Source organism: Panicum virgatum, chromosome 9N (assembly GCF_016808335.1).
Source record: "Panicum virgatum strain AP13 chromosome 9N, P.virgatum_v5, whole genome shotgun sequence".
NCBI classification, from domain to species: Eukaryota; Viridiplantae; Streptophyta; class Magnoliopsida; order Poales; family Poaceae; genus Panicum; species Panicum virgatum.
This window is the reverse complement of record NC_053153.1, coordinates 20,387,225-20,404,781: the sequence shown is the minus strand read 5'-3', so window position 1 is coordinate 20,404,781 and position 17,557 is coordinate 20,387,225. Positions and strand designations below refer to the sequence as shown.

Sequence of the window (17,557 nt, the reverse complement as noted above, 5' to 3'; positions counted from 1 at the left end):
TTTCTTAGTGTTAATTAAAGTACCAAGACATCGTGCATGGTTTTTCTTCATCTTTTTTTTCTTGCGTGTGTGAGAGAGTGCTTCTTGGAAGTGTTGAACGGTTGATTTTTGGTTCGTTTCTAAGGCGCATTCGTATTTGTTTTCTTCGGTACAACGTGTGTGCGTTATGATGCGTCCGACTGAGTTGGTAGAATTTTGTGCCGTATACGAAATATTAGGTTTTTGTACGGGATGAAGGCGATTCTGGCCGGTGCCTGCTATGCTGCATTACGAAGTGAAAAAACGTGTCGTTCGCATCGTATTGATATGAGTACTCTCTTCATTTTAAATTATTAGTCATTTTGGTCTTTTTCCGTCCTAAACGTGGAGGGAGTATGAGCAATTAAATCATAAGAAAAACTGCAACTTTGTTAGATAGCAAACGTAGTGGCCCAGGAACTCCTCGAGCCCAGGAACAGCCCCCGTGCCATCGACTGGGGCCCATTTATCTGATCCAGCCCCAGCCCACCACGTTTTCCCCGGCTAAGCCCACCCCAAACGCGTTTTTTTTTTATATTTTTCAAAATCGTTTTTTACAAAAATATATTTTCGGTTTCATAATTTACAGATTTAGACCCTACAGTCCGGCTGCGGGGCGGCCGGCCCCCTACCGCCCTCATGCCGGGCGGTAGGGACCTTAATGTAAATAAAATTTATTTTTAATTGTATTTTGACCCTTGGGGGAGCCTGCCACCCGGCAGCCGGGCGGTAGGTACCCGCCGCCCAGTGGCGGGGCGGTAGGCCTACTCGCCCCCCTTCTGCAGGTTTAACCTTGACCGTCAGTGCGGCAGTATGACATTAGATGTGGTTTTAAATATTTTGGATAGAAATAAAAACCGTTAGTAAAGTAGATGAATATGAAAAGTATAACTTAGCAATTCATACACATACGCAACTGAGAACGAAATAGGTGATGCATGATAACGAAATAAGTATAACATGACGACATATTCATAACAAAAATACAGAAACAACTAGAAGCACCTCTTTTACGCTGTGCGTGGACGTGGTCTGTAGGGTATGTGTGTCGGTCTGGAGGCCCTACGTCTCTACCTGGACGTCCGGTGGCCACAGGTTTCTGGAAGGTAGGATCGGCCTGCTGGTTAGGTGTAGAAAATAACCGACTCTAGTCTTCGAAGTTCGCCTCCAAGGTATCTTGTGTGGCCCCTATGCAGTAGCAATTAAGATATTTTAATCATCGTCTTATAAGTCATCTATTTGGGTACATATTCATCATACGTACCTGTTGGTGGTGAATACGAAGAGGTGAATACGAAGAAGGACCCATATCAGGAAGCTGGTGGTGCGATCCTGTAAAACGTTCAAATTATTTAAAATATTCATAGAAATAAGAAGAACATGATAAATTCGGGTTACAGATTAGATATTTACCTTGCGTTCCTTCTGCTGTCGCCATAGGGTAATACGAAGAAGGTCCCGCATCATATAAGTGTTGTGATCCTATATGTAAATGCAAAAGGAATTAGATTTCATACCAAAATTAATTAAATTAAGATATTGACTATATGTTTACCGAAATGTCGTGGTGGTGCCTGTGTTAGTTGAAATGACATCCCTGCAGCTGGTGCCATGGTACTAAACTGGGTCCCTCCGTGAGATTGATAAGGTGGGTGTCCATCACCTGTATGGACTGAGAATTAATTGTTGTTATCAAAGTAGAAAGTCAGTAAGTATCCTCACGTATCTGGATAATGCTGCTGAGACCAATAAGGTGCTGGGGAAGGCTGCTGTTGTGTGGGACCGCAAGAAAACGAGGTCGAGGCTTGAGACGAACCGTAGGAGTCCTCGTACGATGTCCGGCTACCAAAGGCTTCAAGCATGGAATGGACTCTTTGTGAAACTCGGGTCCAAGCCGACTCTTGCTCATTCCTATCCATCATAGATCCCGCTCGAATCCTCATCAAATTTGCCCTGGCATCTACGTCCATCAACCTGCACATTTCAAACTGCATGCAAAAAAAAGAAAGACATTAACACTCTAATCCAAAGTATTTGAAAAGCGATGATAACTTTGACTCATCGCCCCAGCTAATGCCTCATCCCTATGTCGTGCATAGCCATCATGTGGGGTCGCAACATGCGGCTCTGGATGCATATCAGCATATATCAAGCGGCTCTGGATGCATGTCAGCATGTAAGGATCACCGAGGTGTCCGACCCTAGAGGGGGAGGGGTGAATAGGGTCGCTAATCGCTTTTTAATCTAGGGCTCAAACTACTTGCATAAGATAAACCTTACACGTCCTATACAAGCTAGTTATGACTAAGGTTTATCTTTGCTACTCTCTACTTACCCCAAAAAACTTGCAACTTATAGCCAATTCTAAACAAACTAACTAGGAAAGTGAAGGCACGTAAGGTAAAATAAATGCGGAAACGTAATATGGTAAGTAAAGAGGTAAGTGCAAGAGGGATGCAAACTCCCGAGTAGACACGGTCATGTAACGTGGTTCGGCACAAACGCCTACGTCCACGCGACACCGAGGCTCTTCCGATCACCGTCTTTCACTACGCCACCAAGGCGATGCCGGCAAGCAAAGGCAAGTGCCCACAAGACACGGAGTCTCGTGCACCGCCACCGTCTCTCTCGGTCACCCAGCCGAAATCCACTACGGAGCTTCTCCACCAAGGAGGGGGTCTCCTCTTCCCCCACACAGAGTGTCATTGCCACTCCACACTAAGTCGGAGGGTCACACGATGGATCACAAGTATTGCTTGCCGCAGCAAGACTTCTCTCAAGGGAGCTCTCGCAAGAACTAATCCTTATTACAAGCACTAAGCACTCTCACAAGTGTGCTTAAGCCTATATGATGTATAAAGAAGCTCTAAGGTGGTTGGAGATGATCTTTGGCTCTTGTATACTTCCTTGGTCTCCAGCAACCTCAAATGAGCCGTGGGGTGGCATATATATAGCCCACACACCCCAAACTAGCCGTTGGAAAAAAAGCTGACAAAAAGCGCTATCACCGGTTAAACCGATGCTCCTGTTTTTGTCATCACCAGTTTAACCGGTGAGTGCATTTTCCAACTAGCCGTTATACTTCAACGACTACCTCAATCGACCGATGTAATCAACCGATGCAGCGTCGGTTTAACCAGTGAGTGTAGTTGCTAAAAAACTAACTCTCTAGACAACTGCACTGACGTTCACCAATATCTAGCGTCGGTTCATCCGGTGTATAGATTTTGCCTCAGCTGCTGAGTTCATTGCACCGACGTATTCAACTTTCCTGGCGTCGATTCAACTGGTGTTACAAAAACTCCCAGACGTGCTCCAAGTCAATGCACAGACGTAGGGGCGGAACCACCATAGGGGCGGCCCTTCGGGCCTAGCTACGCCTATCTTCTCTTTGTCATCATTTGAACCTAAAAGCCTGAGAATGGTCATCTTAACAATCATATTAGCCCAAGTGTTGTGTTGTCTATATCAATCACCAAAATATTATATTGAAATATGGCATGAGAGGCCATTTTCGCTACAACGTCCAATTGCTATCCTCTCGTACGACCAAAGCTGTAGCAGAATCGGACATCCTGCAAGAATTGCATTGTGCTTATTTTGCACCGATGCCTTGCAGAGGCCACGGTACGTGGCTGCAAGTACCGCTAAACCCCAACTGTATTGAGGCATTTCCTCCACAGCTGCCTCTGCGATCTCCTGTGCGTAAGACACAAGCACCCTATCCACATAGGCCCCGTGTGAGTTGTTAAACATTATGTATCCAAACAACCACAACAGGTATGCCTCAAGGGATCGAGTGACGCTATCCTCATCAGCATCATATGCCAAATTGTCGGACTGCATAGAAAAGATGAACATTTATGAGTACAAGATCAATTATAAAATAAAACCATAATTGCACTAGTCAAAAGCATAACTCTAACATTACTCATAACAAAACAAGGTATGTACCTGGAACTGCAGAATCCATGACTTGGCAGGCCCTGTTGCTTTTGGGTGCTCCTCTACATCAATCGCGATGTCAATATTTGCAAAACGCTCTTCTAGATCATCCAACCACGTAGACGGCACAACGCGAGGCCTTACGGCATCCCCACTGATAGGAAGACCCAGCAGCATCGCAACGTCCTGTAGGGTCGGTGACATCTCCCCACAAGGGAGGTGGAAGGTATGTGTCTCAGGCCTCCATCTATCAACCAGAGCCGCAAGTAGGGACCTGTCCAACTTTTCCAAACCACTCTCAGCAAGACGGCCTATAGTAAGAAGACCAGCCTCACTCAACCAGAAAAGTAGAACGATCAAAGGTAAGTACATTATGTAGGAAACGTATACGAAATAAACGTATTCTCAGAAACATAATCCGACGACATATCACCTGGGCACCCATCGTGGATCAACAGGAATCAACTCCGCTGGTGGACGTGGACGCAGCACGTTAAGTTTCACGCGCTGAACCACTGCAACGAAGGACCGGTGCGACGAGTCTATGACTCGGTCAAGTAGAGCTGGCGTATCTTCGGCCATACCTAACACAAAAATATAAGTTTTCTGCATTTTATACAATTTATTTGAAATTTTCATAAACTTTTCTAGCATTTCCTACAATTTTTGTACAATAAATTTTTATAAATAATATTTTCTATAATTTTTCTGTATTTTCTACAATTTATTTGAATTTTTCATATACTTTTCTAGCATTTTCTACAATTTTTGAGCATTTTTAAAAAAATTCTCGCATTAAACAACTAATTAATAAACCTAAATGGGTTTTCTAAAAACTAATCCTAATTCTACATAAATTATAATAAAAACAATACCTAAATCACTAAAATATCATTGCTGCTGCATACACTAATTATAGAATTAAACATACAAAAAATTTAGAATAAGAAAGTTGAGAAATATTTATTACCTGCGGTTCGGATTCAAAATCCGGCAGGGCTTCGCCGCTACAACTCCCTCCCTCACCCCTCCTCTCTCCCTCCCCCTCTCTGGATGTCATGGGAAGCAAATGAGGAGGGAGGGGGGAGCTCAGCCTTTTATGTAGAGGGGGCCGCCCCCTGCCGGGCGGCGGGTAGGTCTACCGCCACGCCACCGGGCGGCGGGTACCGGTCGCCCGGCAGCCTCCCCCAGGGCCCAAAATACGAATAAAAATAAATTTTATTTACATTCAGGTCCCTACCGCCCGGTACCGGCCGCCCCGCTGCCGGGCGGTAGGGGTACAAAACTGTAAATTATGAAACTGAAAATATATTTCTGTAAAAAATGATTTTGAAAAATATAAAAAATAAAAAAACGCACCCCAAACCCCAAAGTGGGAGAGGCCTCTCGAACGTGCGGCCCAATATTATCCGCATCTACGTTACCACGCGGGTCACGAAACGCCCCACACAAATACGTGCACATTTTTAGTATCTCAAAAAGAAAATACGTGCACATTTCCTCGCCAAAAAAAGGAAGAAGAAAGGGTGCAATACTTTTTTTATTTTGAGCTGTAATTATATGTTTACTTTTATTTTTTTAATTTTACATATTTGCTCCTGTTTTTTAAATCCGAAGGTTTCACTTGCAAAATAACAGCAAACGTACAAGTACAACTCAAAATAAGGGTAAACGTGTAATTATAACTCAAAACAATGATAGTTATGCAATTGTCCCAAGAAAAAAACGTGTACGCTTCGCTCAACGCCTCTTGGCATTTGCTTTGCTTGCCTTGCATCGGAAGCTCCAAACGCAAGCCCCACTCCACTTCCATTGATCCCATCCATCCCACCACCGGACGCAGCAAGCAGCGAAGCGGAAGCGCCGGCGATGGGGTTCGGCTCCGCCCGCGCCGCGACCGCCGCGGCGCACCTCTTCGGCGCCGCCGCCCTCCTCCTCATGCTCGCGCGAGGCGGCGAGTCCGTCAGTTTCTGGCTCCCGCCGCCGTCCGCCGGGGTAGGGGGAGAGGGCTTCCTCGGCGGCGCCAGCCGTTACCTGACGCTGGACGAGCGGTGGATGAACCAAACCCTCGACCACTTCAACCCCACGGTGTGTATCCACTGCGAATCGATGCGTTCTCTTCGAACTTATGTTGAGGAGCCTTCTGTTGTTGGGACTGTTGGGAATTGGGTGTACAGCTTTGAATTAGGGTACTTCTTTTGCAAATTGAAGATGCCAAACCCAGAATCTTCCTAGTTTTGGTGGCTCATACTTGAATGCCTTCGATCAGGCCATTTTTCTTCCTCACGTGCACGTCATGTTACCTCGAACCTTAGTGTTGAACCACCGATGGCTCTTCATGTACATGATTTCTCACAGAGCAATGTATTAATCGATGAGTGTTGGGATCTGATACTCAATGTTACCTATTTTCTTCTTTTTTAACAAGCAGATGTGGGGTCTCTGATCTGTGAAATTTGTGAGCCAAGTGGACTTGCTACGCATATTACATTTTAGTCTACCTTTTTTACCTATCTCGCATTTGTATCCACTATAAATATTAGTTTCTTGGAGATTCTAGTCTGCTGCAAAGCATGGGGTTAGTTTGTACTTCCTTGTTTCTCAGCTGATCCAGTTTCAAGGCACAATGCTGCATGTTGTGAAACTATGATTGTAACCGGGTAGTATTATATCAGGGGTATTTTGCCAGAAGAAAAGGCAGATATTGTTTATTGTATCCATGGCATGGACCCGGAATTTATATGATTTTTTATCTGCAGGACCATCGGCAATTCAAACAGCGTTACTATGAATTTCTCGACTACTACCGAGCTCCAAATGGGCCAATCTTCCTAAAAATCTGTGGAGAAGCCTCGTGCCATGGAATTGGGAATGACTACTTAGCTGTGAGTTTGATGAGCATACAATCACACATGTTTGAATTAAATGATTGGACATTCTATACTGCATACTCTAGGCTTAGCTGTGATTTAACATACATGTGGATGGATTGTCCAATTAGGTGATGGCAAAGAAATTTGGTGCTGCAATTGTTTCTCCTGAGCATCGATACTATGGAAAGAGTTCTCCTTTTGACAGTCTGACGACAGAAAATCTACGGTTCTTGTCATCAAAGCAGGCTTTATTTGATCTTGCTGTTTTCCGCCAATATTATCAGGTCTGCACTCTGCACATCTGGTTATATTATATTTCAGTGTCCAAATGTGTGCACCCACTTGTTCTGAGCTTTTTATTTCTTTCATTTGAAGGAAACCTTAAATGCCAGGTATAATCGCTCTGGGGCAGACAGTTCTTGGTTTGTTTTTGGAGGGTCATACGCTGGAGCACTCAGTGCTTGGTTCAGATTGAAGTTTCCTCACTTGACATGTGGAAGTCTGGCAAGCTCAGGAGTTGTTCTTGCTGTTTACAACTTCACCGATTTTGACAAACAGGTTAGTGATGGAGCATGCCTGATTTATGCATTAAAAGTTACAATGCTTTAATCTGCACCTAAAGTTCTACTTCTGTATTTGATTTACAACTCTGTAGATTGGGGACTCTGCTGGTCCTGAATGCAAGGAAGCACTTCAAGAAGTAACAAGGCTTGTTGATGGACAGCTTCAGGGTGGCAGCAACTCAGTTAAGCAGTTGTTTGGAGCACCAAAGGTAATCCATCTGGACAAGAAGTGTATCTCTTTAGCTTTGACAACTTTTCAATCCTATCTCATTTGCAATTGCTTCATCTTTTTAAATTTCATGTATGCTGTCACTGAATGATGTTACATATTATGTCGACGGTTTGGGTATGCTTGAAGAGGACAATGCTAATTTAAAAGAGACGTATAGTGGTGCTGCTGAAAAGAGTCTGCATTTTTCAATATAGATAGCAATATATCCTTCACTTCTTTTCTTCTTGAGACATCATATGATATAACATGTTGGAGCTGAGTATTTCCATACTGCTGTTTCTGGCAGACAGTTAACAGTCACATAGAAGAATTGTATGCTCATGCAAGGCTATGAATACACCTCTTTTTCTGATGTGTCTAACTTACCTGTCCTACCAATACTTCTCTTTGCTCTAAGGTTTTCCTTATTGTTTTCATATATGCATCTGAAACACATGCTTAAACTTCTAGGTGTCCTGCCAGTGACTGCTTGTAGGTTATTTTATTATTCCTGATTTAGCTCCTTGGATTTGCTGCATAAGGTTCATGCATTTGTTTTATACACTTGCAGTTAGAAAATGATGGTGACTTCCTCTACTTACTGGCAGATGCTGCTGCTATTGCGGTATGCTCCATGCACATCTATTTTTGACCTCGTTTGTTGAAAGCAATTGCAGTATTGAGAGCTGATATCATTTGCAGTTCCAATATGGTAATCCTGATGTCGTGTGCTCCCCGCTAATTGAAGCAAAGAAGAACGGGACAGATTTGGTGGTAAGTAGTACCATTATTTGAAAGCAGGATTATGAAGGGTAACATTTTTCAAGAAGCAATATCTGGTGACTAAGTTGCCGAAATTTCCCTTTTCTAAAAATATTTTTTATTAGTAAGCACATGATACTTCCGTTTGGACTTTGGACCTTGATTCATATTTCAATTTTGCTACCTAACTTTCTTGTAAATCTAGCATGCTCTAACAACTGTTATCATGCAGGAAACATTTGCTAGTTACGTGAAAGATTATTACATTGGAAAATTTGGGGCATCTGTAGCATCATATGATCAACAGTATTTGAAGAACACAACTCCTGCTGTTGCTGAATCCGGTAAGTGCTAACCCGATATTCAATGTTACCAAATATCACACTTTAAGAGTTTAGAGTGGAACTGTGTGCATGGCTATTTTCAAATGTCATCTAAACATTGTTTAATGTTAATTAACTATGCATTCTACTGTTGATTTTCTTTAGCATATAGACTGTGGTGGTACCAAGTTTGCAGTGAGGTTGCATTTTTCCAGGTGGCACCCAAAAATGATAGTGTCCGCTCCCCAAAGATCGACACAAGGTTAGTAGAGATACTTCACTCATTCACATCTTTTGTCTCTATCATGTATCCTTTGCTTATCCTTCTTATTCCTGCTACAAAGCTGCACCATCACAATCTGAAAATAAGAACTTCCACTGTCAACTTTATGATGCTGAAATTTGTCTTTGTTTTTTTGGAGGAAAAGTTGTCTCAGTCTAGTGACTAGAATCTTCTGTCAATGTGATGGCATATATAGACATATTCGTTTACGTCCTTATGGTTGCTTTATTTCTAGGTACCATTTGGACTTGTGCAGAAATGTTTTTGGGGAAGAAGTCTACCCTGATGTATTCATGACAAACTTATACTATGGAGGCACAAGAATTGCAGGTATGGCCTTTGAGCTATTACCATCAGTCCTCGAGTTATTAGCTTTATGCCATTTTGCTTTCCTTTACCATGAGATCCCTTGGTGTATGCTCTTTGCTGATGATGTGGTGTTAGTTGACGAGAGTAGGGCAGGAGTTAATAGGAAGTTAGAGCTGTGGAGACGCACGTTAGAGTCGAAAGTGTTCAGACTTAGTAGGACCAAGACCGAGTACATGATGTGCGATTTCAGCACGACTAGGCATGAGGGGGGAGACGTTAGTCTAGATGGACAAGTGGTGGTCCAGAAGGATACTTTTCGGTATTTAGAATCGGTGCTACAAAAGGATGGCGACATTGATGAAGATGTTAGGCATAGAATTTCAGCTGGCTGGTTGAAATGGCGGCAAGCTTCTGGCATCCTTTGTGACAAGAGGGTGTCACAAAAGCTAAAAGGCAAATTCTATAGGACAGCAATTCGTCCGGCGATGCTATACGGTGCTGAATGTTGGCCTACAAAAAGGCGACATGTCCAGCAACTGAGTGTAGCAGAGATGCGGATGTTGCGGTGGTTTTGCGGGCACACAAAGAGGGATAGAGTCCGGAACGAAGTTATTCGGGATAGGGTCGGAGTGGCACCAATTGAGGAGAAACTTACCCAGCATCGGCTGAGATGGTTTGGACATGTCCAACGAAGGCCTCCTGAGGCGCCGGTGCGTAATGGGGTTCTTGAGCGGGTCGATAATGTAAAGAGGGGTAGAGGTAGACCTAAACTGACGTGGGATGAGTCAGTTAAGAGAGATCTTAAGGATTGGAATATCTCTAAAGAGATAGCTTTGGATAGGAGCGCTTGGAGACTAGCTATCAATGTGCCTGAACCTTGAACTTATTTCTTTCGGGTTTCATCTCTAGCCTACCCCAACTTGCTTGGGAAAAAAGGCTATGTTGTTGTTGTTGTTGTTTACCTTGAAAATTCGAGTTGGAAAAGCTAAAAAATGATGAGGATTTAGCATGACTTGTTTTTTTGAGGTTTGCACTACTATTTATTGTTATGAGATATTACTATCAGAGTGTCATTAACACATCGATATTGTGAAGCCAGGATCAGTGAACATTAGTAAAGGAGCAACTAAAGAGTTGAGTAGCCTCATATCTGCAGTGCTAATAGCACCCTTTTTTCTCCATGCTAGAAACTTGCCGATAGTTATGATCTCTTAATTGATACCGTGGATATCCAGTTTTGTGCAATGGTCTGGGCACAATTATCCAGATTTACGGTGAGACTTCTGTAATAATGTATCGGCTGGCCTAATATAAATCACTTGCCTGCAGGTTCTAAAATTGTTTTTGCAAATGGATCTCAAGACCCATGGCGCCATGCTTCTAAGCAGAAATCATCAGAAGAATGTGAGCATTTTTAGCTCTATATGTCACTTTGTCACCATTTCCCTGTTTCATATACACACACTATCTTTATATCCAATATAGAAGAGGTAAACATTTTCTTTTGTTTTTCGGGATGCTATTACTATGTTTATGAAAGTTTTGCTATGCCTGCAGTACCATCGTACTTAATTGAGTGCAAGAACTGCGGACATTGCAGTGATCTCTCCGGATGCCCTCAGGCTCCTTCAAATATTGAAGGTAGATCCATCATTCCAGTTTTTGCTTGAGCATACAGAGGATGGGTGGATTTCTTTATACAGCTCCTTCAAATATTGAAGGTAGATCCATCATTCCAGTTTTTGCTTGAGCATACAGAGGATGGGTGGATTTCTTTATACAATTTCTGCTTTCATTGTGTCATCAATGGTTAAGATAACTTTAGGTCCATAGCTTGTTTAATATGCAAGTGACCTCCAAATTTGAGCTATCTATTCTATGCCCACCAGGTGATTCATCCAAGTGCTCATCTCCAGAAGCTCTCAACAAAGTAAGAAAGCAGATTGTCGATCACATTGACCTGTGGTTATCAGAATGTCAAGAACAAGGTTAGTTTGGTCTATCTGGCTGTCCTGCCACTGGAACTATTGTGGTTCCGAATTATACTCGATATTCTGTCTAATGTCCCCTCTGAGCTTTTGTGTTATCAAAGGACTGTGGTGACTAGCTACGCCACCTCCAATTCAATCCCCATTCAATTTTGGCCTAAAACATTGTTTCTCTACCTGCGTTTTCAGGACATGACAAGGAGCCATCGCTGGGAAGCAGATGGAGCATAGCCAGTATCTGATTAATCTGTGCGAGCTATAGGCGTATGTTGCCAGGCCAATGCAAATATGGTTATGCAATAGAGGCTGATGTATAATCCGCTGGTGGTAAATAAATAAGACAGGCGGCTCTCAGCTTACTGGGATGCCCGCTGAGTTCAGGCGTGAGAGATTCCCGCCTTTGGGGCTCGGATGCGTTGACCTGTACAGACACTACCAGGATATGTAAATGTGAACGAACTGCATACAAACAAGTTCGTTAATATACATCTGGCGCATACCCTTTAGCCATGAGAAATGATTGTAAAAAGTTTCCTCTTATTGGGCGCGGCTTTCTGAAGAAATCTTGAAACCTCTTATTCAAGGTGATGGACTGATTGACAGTTTAGCACCTTAATCAAGTTCCACGATCGTTCTGGTATCGGAAATGACCCCCTTACTATTGAGGGCCTGTTTAGTTTTCAAAATTTTTCACGTGCAACAGTAACTTAGAATGTTTGACCACTAATTTGAGTATTAAATGTGGATAACTGATAAAACTCATTCCATAGCTCCGGGCAAAATCGCAAGACGAATCTAATAAATCTAATTATGCAATAATTAGACAATGTCGTGCTATAGTAAACATCTAATGATATATTAATTAGATTTAATAGATTCGTCTAGCGATTTTTTATTCATCCGTGTAATTAGTTTTATAATTAGTCTATGTTTAATACTCTAAATAGTCTTGTAAAAATTTCAAAAAATTTACCCAATTTTTTTTTTTGGAAACTAACCGGACCCTGAGTCATTAGCGACACCAAATTTCCAGAAAACGCACCGTGCGTTCGTCTTGATTTGGGGACAGCAAGGAATAAACAAAAGATCCGGTATCGATGAACAAGAGCTGGTACGGTACATTGACGCCGAAAGCTGACACTTATCGTGAGAAAAGAGGTCACCACTACGCAGAACCAATTTCTAGCCTTTTTTTTTTTACGACTTCTCGGTGACCATCCTGCTGGCTCGCGCAGTTCGAGCCAATTTGTCACACGCGCCTTCGTCAGGCCGCTGTCGGAGCGTCGTTCCTGCCACGCAGCACCCGAAGTCCAGTCCACGGGGTCGGGTCCCGTAATAACCACCACCGGAACGGAAGGGAATCTTCAGCCGGAGAGTCGGAGACGATGATGGGCTCTCGCGCTCGCCTCGTCTCCCTCCTCTTCGCCTTCCTCCTCGCGCGCCTCGCCAAGGCCGGGCCGCCCGCCGCCGCCGCTGGCAGCTGGTACCTGACCCAGGACGAGCGGTGGATGAAGCAGCGCCTCGACCACTTCTCCCCCACTGTAAGTCAACTCCACTATCCAATCATGGGACCTACGAAACATTCCCGGAATGTGCATCTGCTGGGGGGGGGGGGGGGGGGGGGGGGGGGAATATTTTTTACTCGAGCGCCGTCGTTCATGCCGGCGGGCATGGCTCGCAGGACCACCGGCGGTTCAAGCAGCGCTACTTCGAGTTCCTCGACTACCACCGCGCCCCCGGCGGACCGATCTTCCTGCGCATCTGCGGCGAGTCCGCCTGCGGCGGCATCCCGAACGACTACCTGGCCGTGAGTCGCGTCGCGCCCTCTTGGCACCGCCACGCACATCGCACAGCGCGTGCTGAACCTGAACGATTGCGCTTATGTTGGTACGTTTTGCTCAGGTACTCGCCAAGAAGTTCGGCGCGGCGGTGGTGACGCCGGAGCACCGGTACTACGGCAAGAGCTCCCCGTTCAAGCGGCTGACCACCGGGAACCTGAGGTTCCTGTCGTCGAAGCAGGCCCTGTTCGACCTCGCCGTCTTCCGCCAGTACTACCAGGTTGGGCTGCTGTCGCGTTGGCTGAACTCTGTGCTTCCGACATTGTTTCTTGTCCTGGAAATCATGGCGTTTCCTCTGTTCTGTAGGAATCCTTGAATGCTAGGTACAACCGCACGGGATTTGACAACCCTTGGTTCGTCATCGGGGTCTCCTACTCCGGCGCTCTCAGCGCCTGGTTCAGGCTCAAGTTCCCCCATCTGACATGCGGGAGCCTTGCGAGCTCGGGGGTGGTTCGTGCTGTGTACAACTACACCGACTTCGACAAGCAGGTTGGTAGTACGGGCATTGCAATTTTCTCTGCTAATTCTGTCTGGTCTGTCGACTGTCACCTGATTCAGGTCTACGTTTGTAGGTTGGAGAGTCGGCTGGCCCTGAGTGCAAAGCTGCCCTTCAAGAAACGACTAGACTTGTTGAGCAACAGCTTCTGTCAGACAGCCGTTCGGTGAAGACCTTATTTGGGGCACCGACGGTAATCCCTTGTGCTCAAGGACTCATGACTCAGGAGCCAGTGTCTTCATGTACTTCCAACTCAATTTTGATTTGTTTTCTTTACACGCAGTTGAAAAATGACGACTTCCTCTACTTACTGGCAGATGCCGCAGCAGAAGCAGTATGAGCATGACAACTTTTCATAGTTCTGTTGATTAAAAGCATCTTTTGTGATTATTGATCGAAAGCCAGTGCTATTTTGCAGTTCCAATATGGGCACCCTGATGCCGTGTGCACTCCTCTAGTAAATGCAAAGAAGAATGGGAAAAACTTGGTGGTACATGTCCATTTACTTCTGGAATCATACCTATGTGTTTCTTTATTAGTTTGGCTTCTTAGACATCCGTAAGATCTTGCCCAGGGAGAGCAAAGAAATACACTACCAATATCGACCTTCTCCATTCAAGCACGCCTGACATATGTATTTGTTAAGATAACAACCGAATTGCAGACTTAAATCGTAAAGAGTTCTGGAAAATCTATTTGTTATTTCTCACACTTAATTAGTATGTGTCTCCTATTTTTACTTATATTTTTGTACTGTTCTAGGCTTCTTAAACGACCCCTTCACTATTGTAGCAAATTTTGTGTAAATGTGCGCGTGAGTTCCAAGCTTCTGAACTTTCATGTTCTGGTTTTACTGGAAACATATTCTCAGTCTGTAAAACATTATTACGTTAAAGAAATTGAGACACTTTCAAGCTTTTTTGAACTTCTATGTACTGGTTTTGCAGGACACATTTGCTCAAATTGTGAAAGTCTTTTATGTCAAAGAAATGGAGACACCAGTATCTTCATATGATCAGGAGTACCTGAAGAAAACAACTCCTGACGATTCTAGTAAATGACTCCTTACATATAATATATGTACTTTAGCAAAAAATCAGAAAATCCGCTGGCATCAGCTTGGAATGAAACACCATGACATCACGTGTTAGCATTCAAATATACATAGCTGCAAGTACTTATTCACATTACAATTTCTATTAGGTTCTCGCCTCTGGTGGTTCCAAGTTTGCAGTGAGGTTGCCTACTTTCAAGTGGCACCCAAAACTGATAGTGTTCGTTCTGCAAGGATCAACACAAAGTAATAATTCCTACATTTTTTCTTCTATGTGTTGTGATTTATCTATCTAAGTTTTGCACCTCTACAGGAACATGTTCTGAACTCTAATTGTCTTTACACTTTATCGTTACATGTCTGGCTCATAATGCATGGGATCTAAGTAGTGCCACGTACCAATTACTCTGTAGTTTTTTGTTGCCATCTGCTAATGGACACGTTTATATCTTACATTTTATTATCATATTTGTATCAACTTTTATGCCTGTTCCTCTTTCTGTGTCTCCAGGTACCATTTGGATCTTTGCAGAAATGTTTTTGGGGAAGGTGTTTATCCTGATGTGTCCATGACGAACTTGTATTATGGAGGCACAAGAATTGCTGGTTTGTCTCTTAACATACCTCTAATTTTCTGTTGAATGCTTCTGCTGTGGTAGCGGACTGGTTAGTTGGTGTTTGCTTGCCTCTTTCAACGTTCCATCTCCTTGTTTTCCCTCTGATGCTCCATGAAATATGTGCAGCTTCTAAAATTGTGTTTACAAACGGCTCTCAAGATCCATGGCGCCATGCCTCCAAGCAGAAATCATCGAAAGACAGTTAGTATTCCAACATTCTTTGTTTTATTCCGTAGCAATATTCACACAGATCTGAATGTATTTTGCTTTGTGTGTACTAATAGAAGTTGAACAACACATGCAGTGCCTTCGTACTTGATGAAATGCAGCAATTGCGGACATGGCACTGATTTGAGGGGGTGTCCTCAAAGTCCTTTCAGAATCCAAGGTACATTAAAAAAAACTAGTGCTCTGTAAAACTTGCTATATTACACAACAATGTACTGATCCTGGTATTGACTCTTTTGCAGAGTAGTTTTATGTTCTTTTTTTCATTTAACCATTTGATCTATCACCCGATTCAGATGAGAATTCTCACGTGTTTCGCACTGTTCAGGGGACTCCTCAAACTGCTCATCTCCCGCAGCAGTCAATACAGTGAGAAAGCAGATCGCCAAGTACATTGATCTGTGGTTATCACAGTGCCAAAAACCATCTGCCTCAGGGTATGGATCTCATTCACTCCGATCTGGCGACCTGGCAACTTCTGAATTCTGATCCCATTCGGCTCTTTTTCTACTGATGACGCAGGGAGTGGTAACCACGAATTACTGACCCGTTTGGAAAAGCAAACGGAGAGATTTGCAGATCCTGGAGTAATCTCGCACGTGTCGGACGACATGCACAACCACGGCCATCTGCAATTACGGATGCAGAATTGCAGACAGGTGATGGATAGCCCTTTCCGTGACCGGAAGAAAACTAGTTCGGACGAATAGGAGGGACCAGAGAATCAACCATTGCCACAAGGCCACAAGGGTCTCGTCGGATTGCATTGCTTGCCAAGCACTCGCCTTCTTTTCCATGCGAATAAACTCTGCTTTCATAATAAAGACGATACCACCGTGGTATTTGAATGTACTAGGTAATTGTGCCCGTGCGTTGCTACGGGCAAACATGATATAAGTATCGGATACATATTAGTGCATGTGCGTTAATTTGTAGCGATCTACATGATTGAGTCGTGGACGAAGAGGATTAGTCCGTCTCGCATACGGGATAGACTAAGACTCACCTCTCAATAATACGAGATTGACTAAACTAAAATGTTAGCAAGGCTATTAGGGTTATGATTAGCAGGCCCTGTTGGGCCTTGGGTGGCCGGCGCACAGCCTTCCTGGCTAGGGACGCCACCCCCTTCTCTGGTTGGTAGATGGCGGCAGGGTCCCCTGATGGTGGTGTTTCTATAAACCATCTAGGATTCCCTGCCTATATCTACACACATTGTTGCACCCTATCAATCAATCTAATCATTCCTTGCAATTCATATTGCTTACATGGTATCACGAGTTAGGGTTTCACCCTGGCTCCTTCCGCTGCCCTAGGCACACCACCCCTAGGCTGCGCCGCGCGCCATCCCTAGGCCGCGCGTCGCGCCCCTTGCTGCGCCTCTGGTCATCATGACCGGCACCCCCCACCCTCCCCAAAAGCCGCCGTCGTCGCCGCCGCAGAGCGCGAGGAACGCGCCCAGGCCCTCAAGGCCAAGCGCGAGGCCGCGCTCGCTCGGGCAGAGGCCGCGGAGAAGGAGGCCGCCGCCGCCGCGCGCGCACGCGACGCCCACGCCAGGGCGGCGCGCGAGCGTGCCATCGCCGCGGGAGGCGATCCCGACGTCGACCGTCGTGACAAGGAGGCCCACGACGACGACGACCGCGACTCCGTCCACGACAGCATCGATCTTCACCACGTCGTCCTGGCTCATGAAGCCGCCGCCATCGTCAACCTGCACGCTCAATCCATCAGCATACAGAACATTCGGAGCCTCATCCACGTCGTCCTCGATCTGAACGCCGGCAACTACACCCGTTGGTGAGATCAGATCCTCCTCGTCGTTGGCAAGTACTCGCTGGAGTCCCACGTCCTTGCCGATCTCCCGGCGCCCGAGTTGCCAGACTGGACGCGCATGGATTGCGTCGTCAAATCCTGGATCGCCGGCACGATCTCCCCCGACCTCGCTGAGACAGTGATCAACCGGTGATTGACCGCGACGCCTCCGCTCGCACCGTCTGGTGCGCCCTCGAGGACCATTTCCTCGGCAACCGGGAGACGCGCGTCCTCCAC

The 17,557-nt window shown here is 44.9% G+C and overlaps 2 protein-coding genes across 2 annotated transcripts; both read left to right on the top strand.

Moving 5' to 3' along the window:
• The first annotated feature begins 5,695 nt into the window (after nt 1-5,695).
• On the top strand, nt 5,696-11,838 carry LOC120688440 (probable serine protease EDA2). The gene is made up of 14 exons (XM_039970761.1): nt 5,696-6,051; nt 6,723-6,848; nt 6,965-7,120; nt 7,212-7,394; nt 7,492-7,608; nt 8,182-8,235; nt 8,313-8,384; nt 8,605-8,716; nt 8,861-8,957; nt 9,214-9,308; nt 10,617-10,691; nt 10,845-10,928; nt 11,177-11,275; nt 11,465-11,838. The coding sequence occupies exons 1-14, from the start codon at nt 5,833-5,835 to the stop codon at nt 11,515-11,517; spliced, it is 1,542 nt and encodes a 513-aa protein (XP_039826695.1). The 5' UTR covers nt 5,696-5,832; the 3' UTR covers nt 11,518-11,838.
• A 663-nt stretch (nt 11,839-12,501) lies between these two features.
• LOC120688439 (probable serine protease EDA2) lies at nt 12,502-16,437 on the top strand. The gene is made up of 14 exons (XM_039970760.1): nt 12,502-12,816; nt 12,957-13,082; nt 13,178-13,333; nt 13,420-13,602; nt 13,686-13,802; nt 13,893-13,943; nt 14,028-14,099; nt 14,557-14,662; nt 14,813-14,909; nt 15,175-15,269; nt 15,407-15,481; nt 15,585-15,668; nt 15,837-15,945; nt 16,031-16,437. Exons 1-14 carry the CDS (start codon nt 12,661-12,663, stop codon nt 16,038-16,040), a joined length of 1,437 nt encoding a protein of 478 aa, XP_039826694.1. The 5' UTR covers nt 12,502-12,660; the 3' UTR covers nt 16,041-16,437.
• The last annotated feature ends 1,120 nt before the right edge of the window (nt 16,438-17,557 follow it).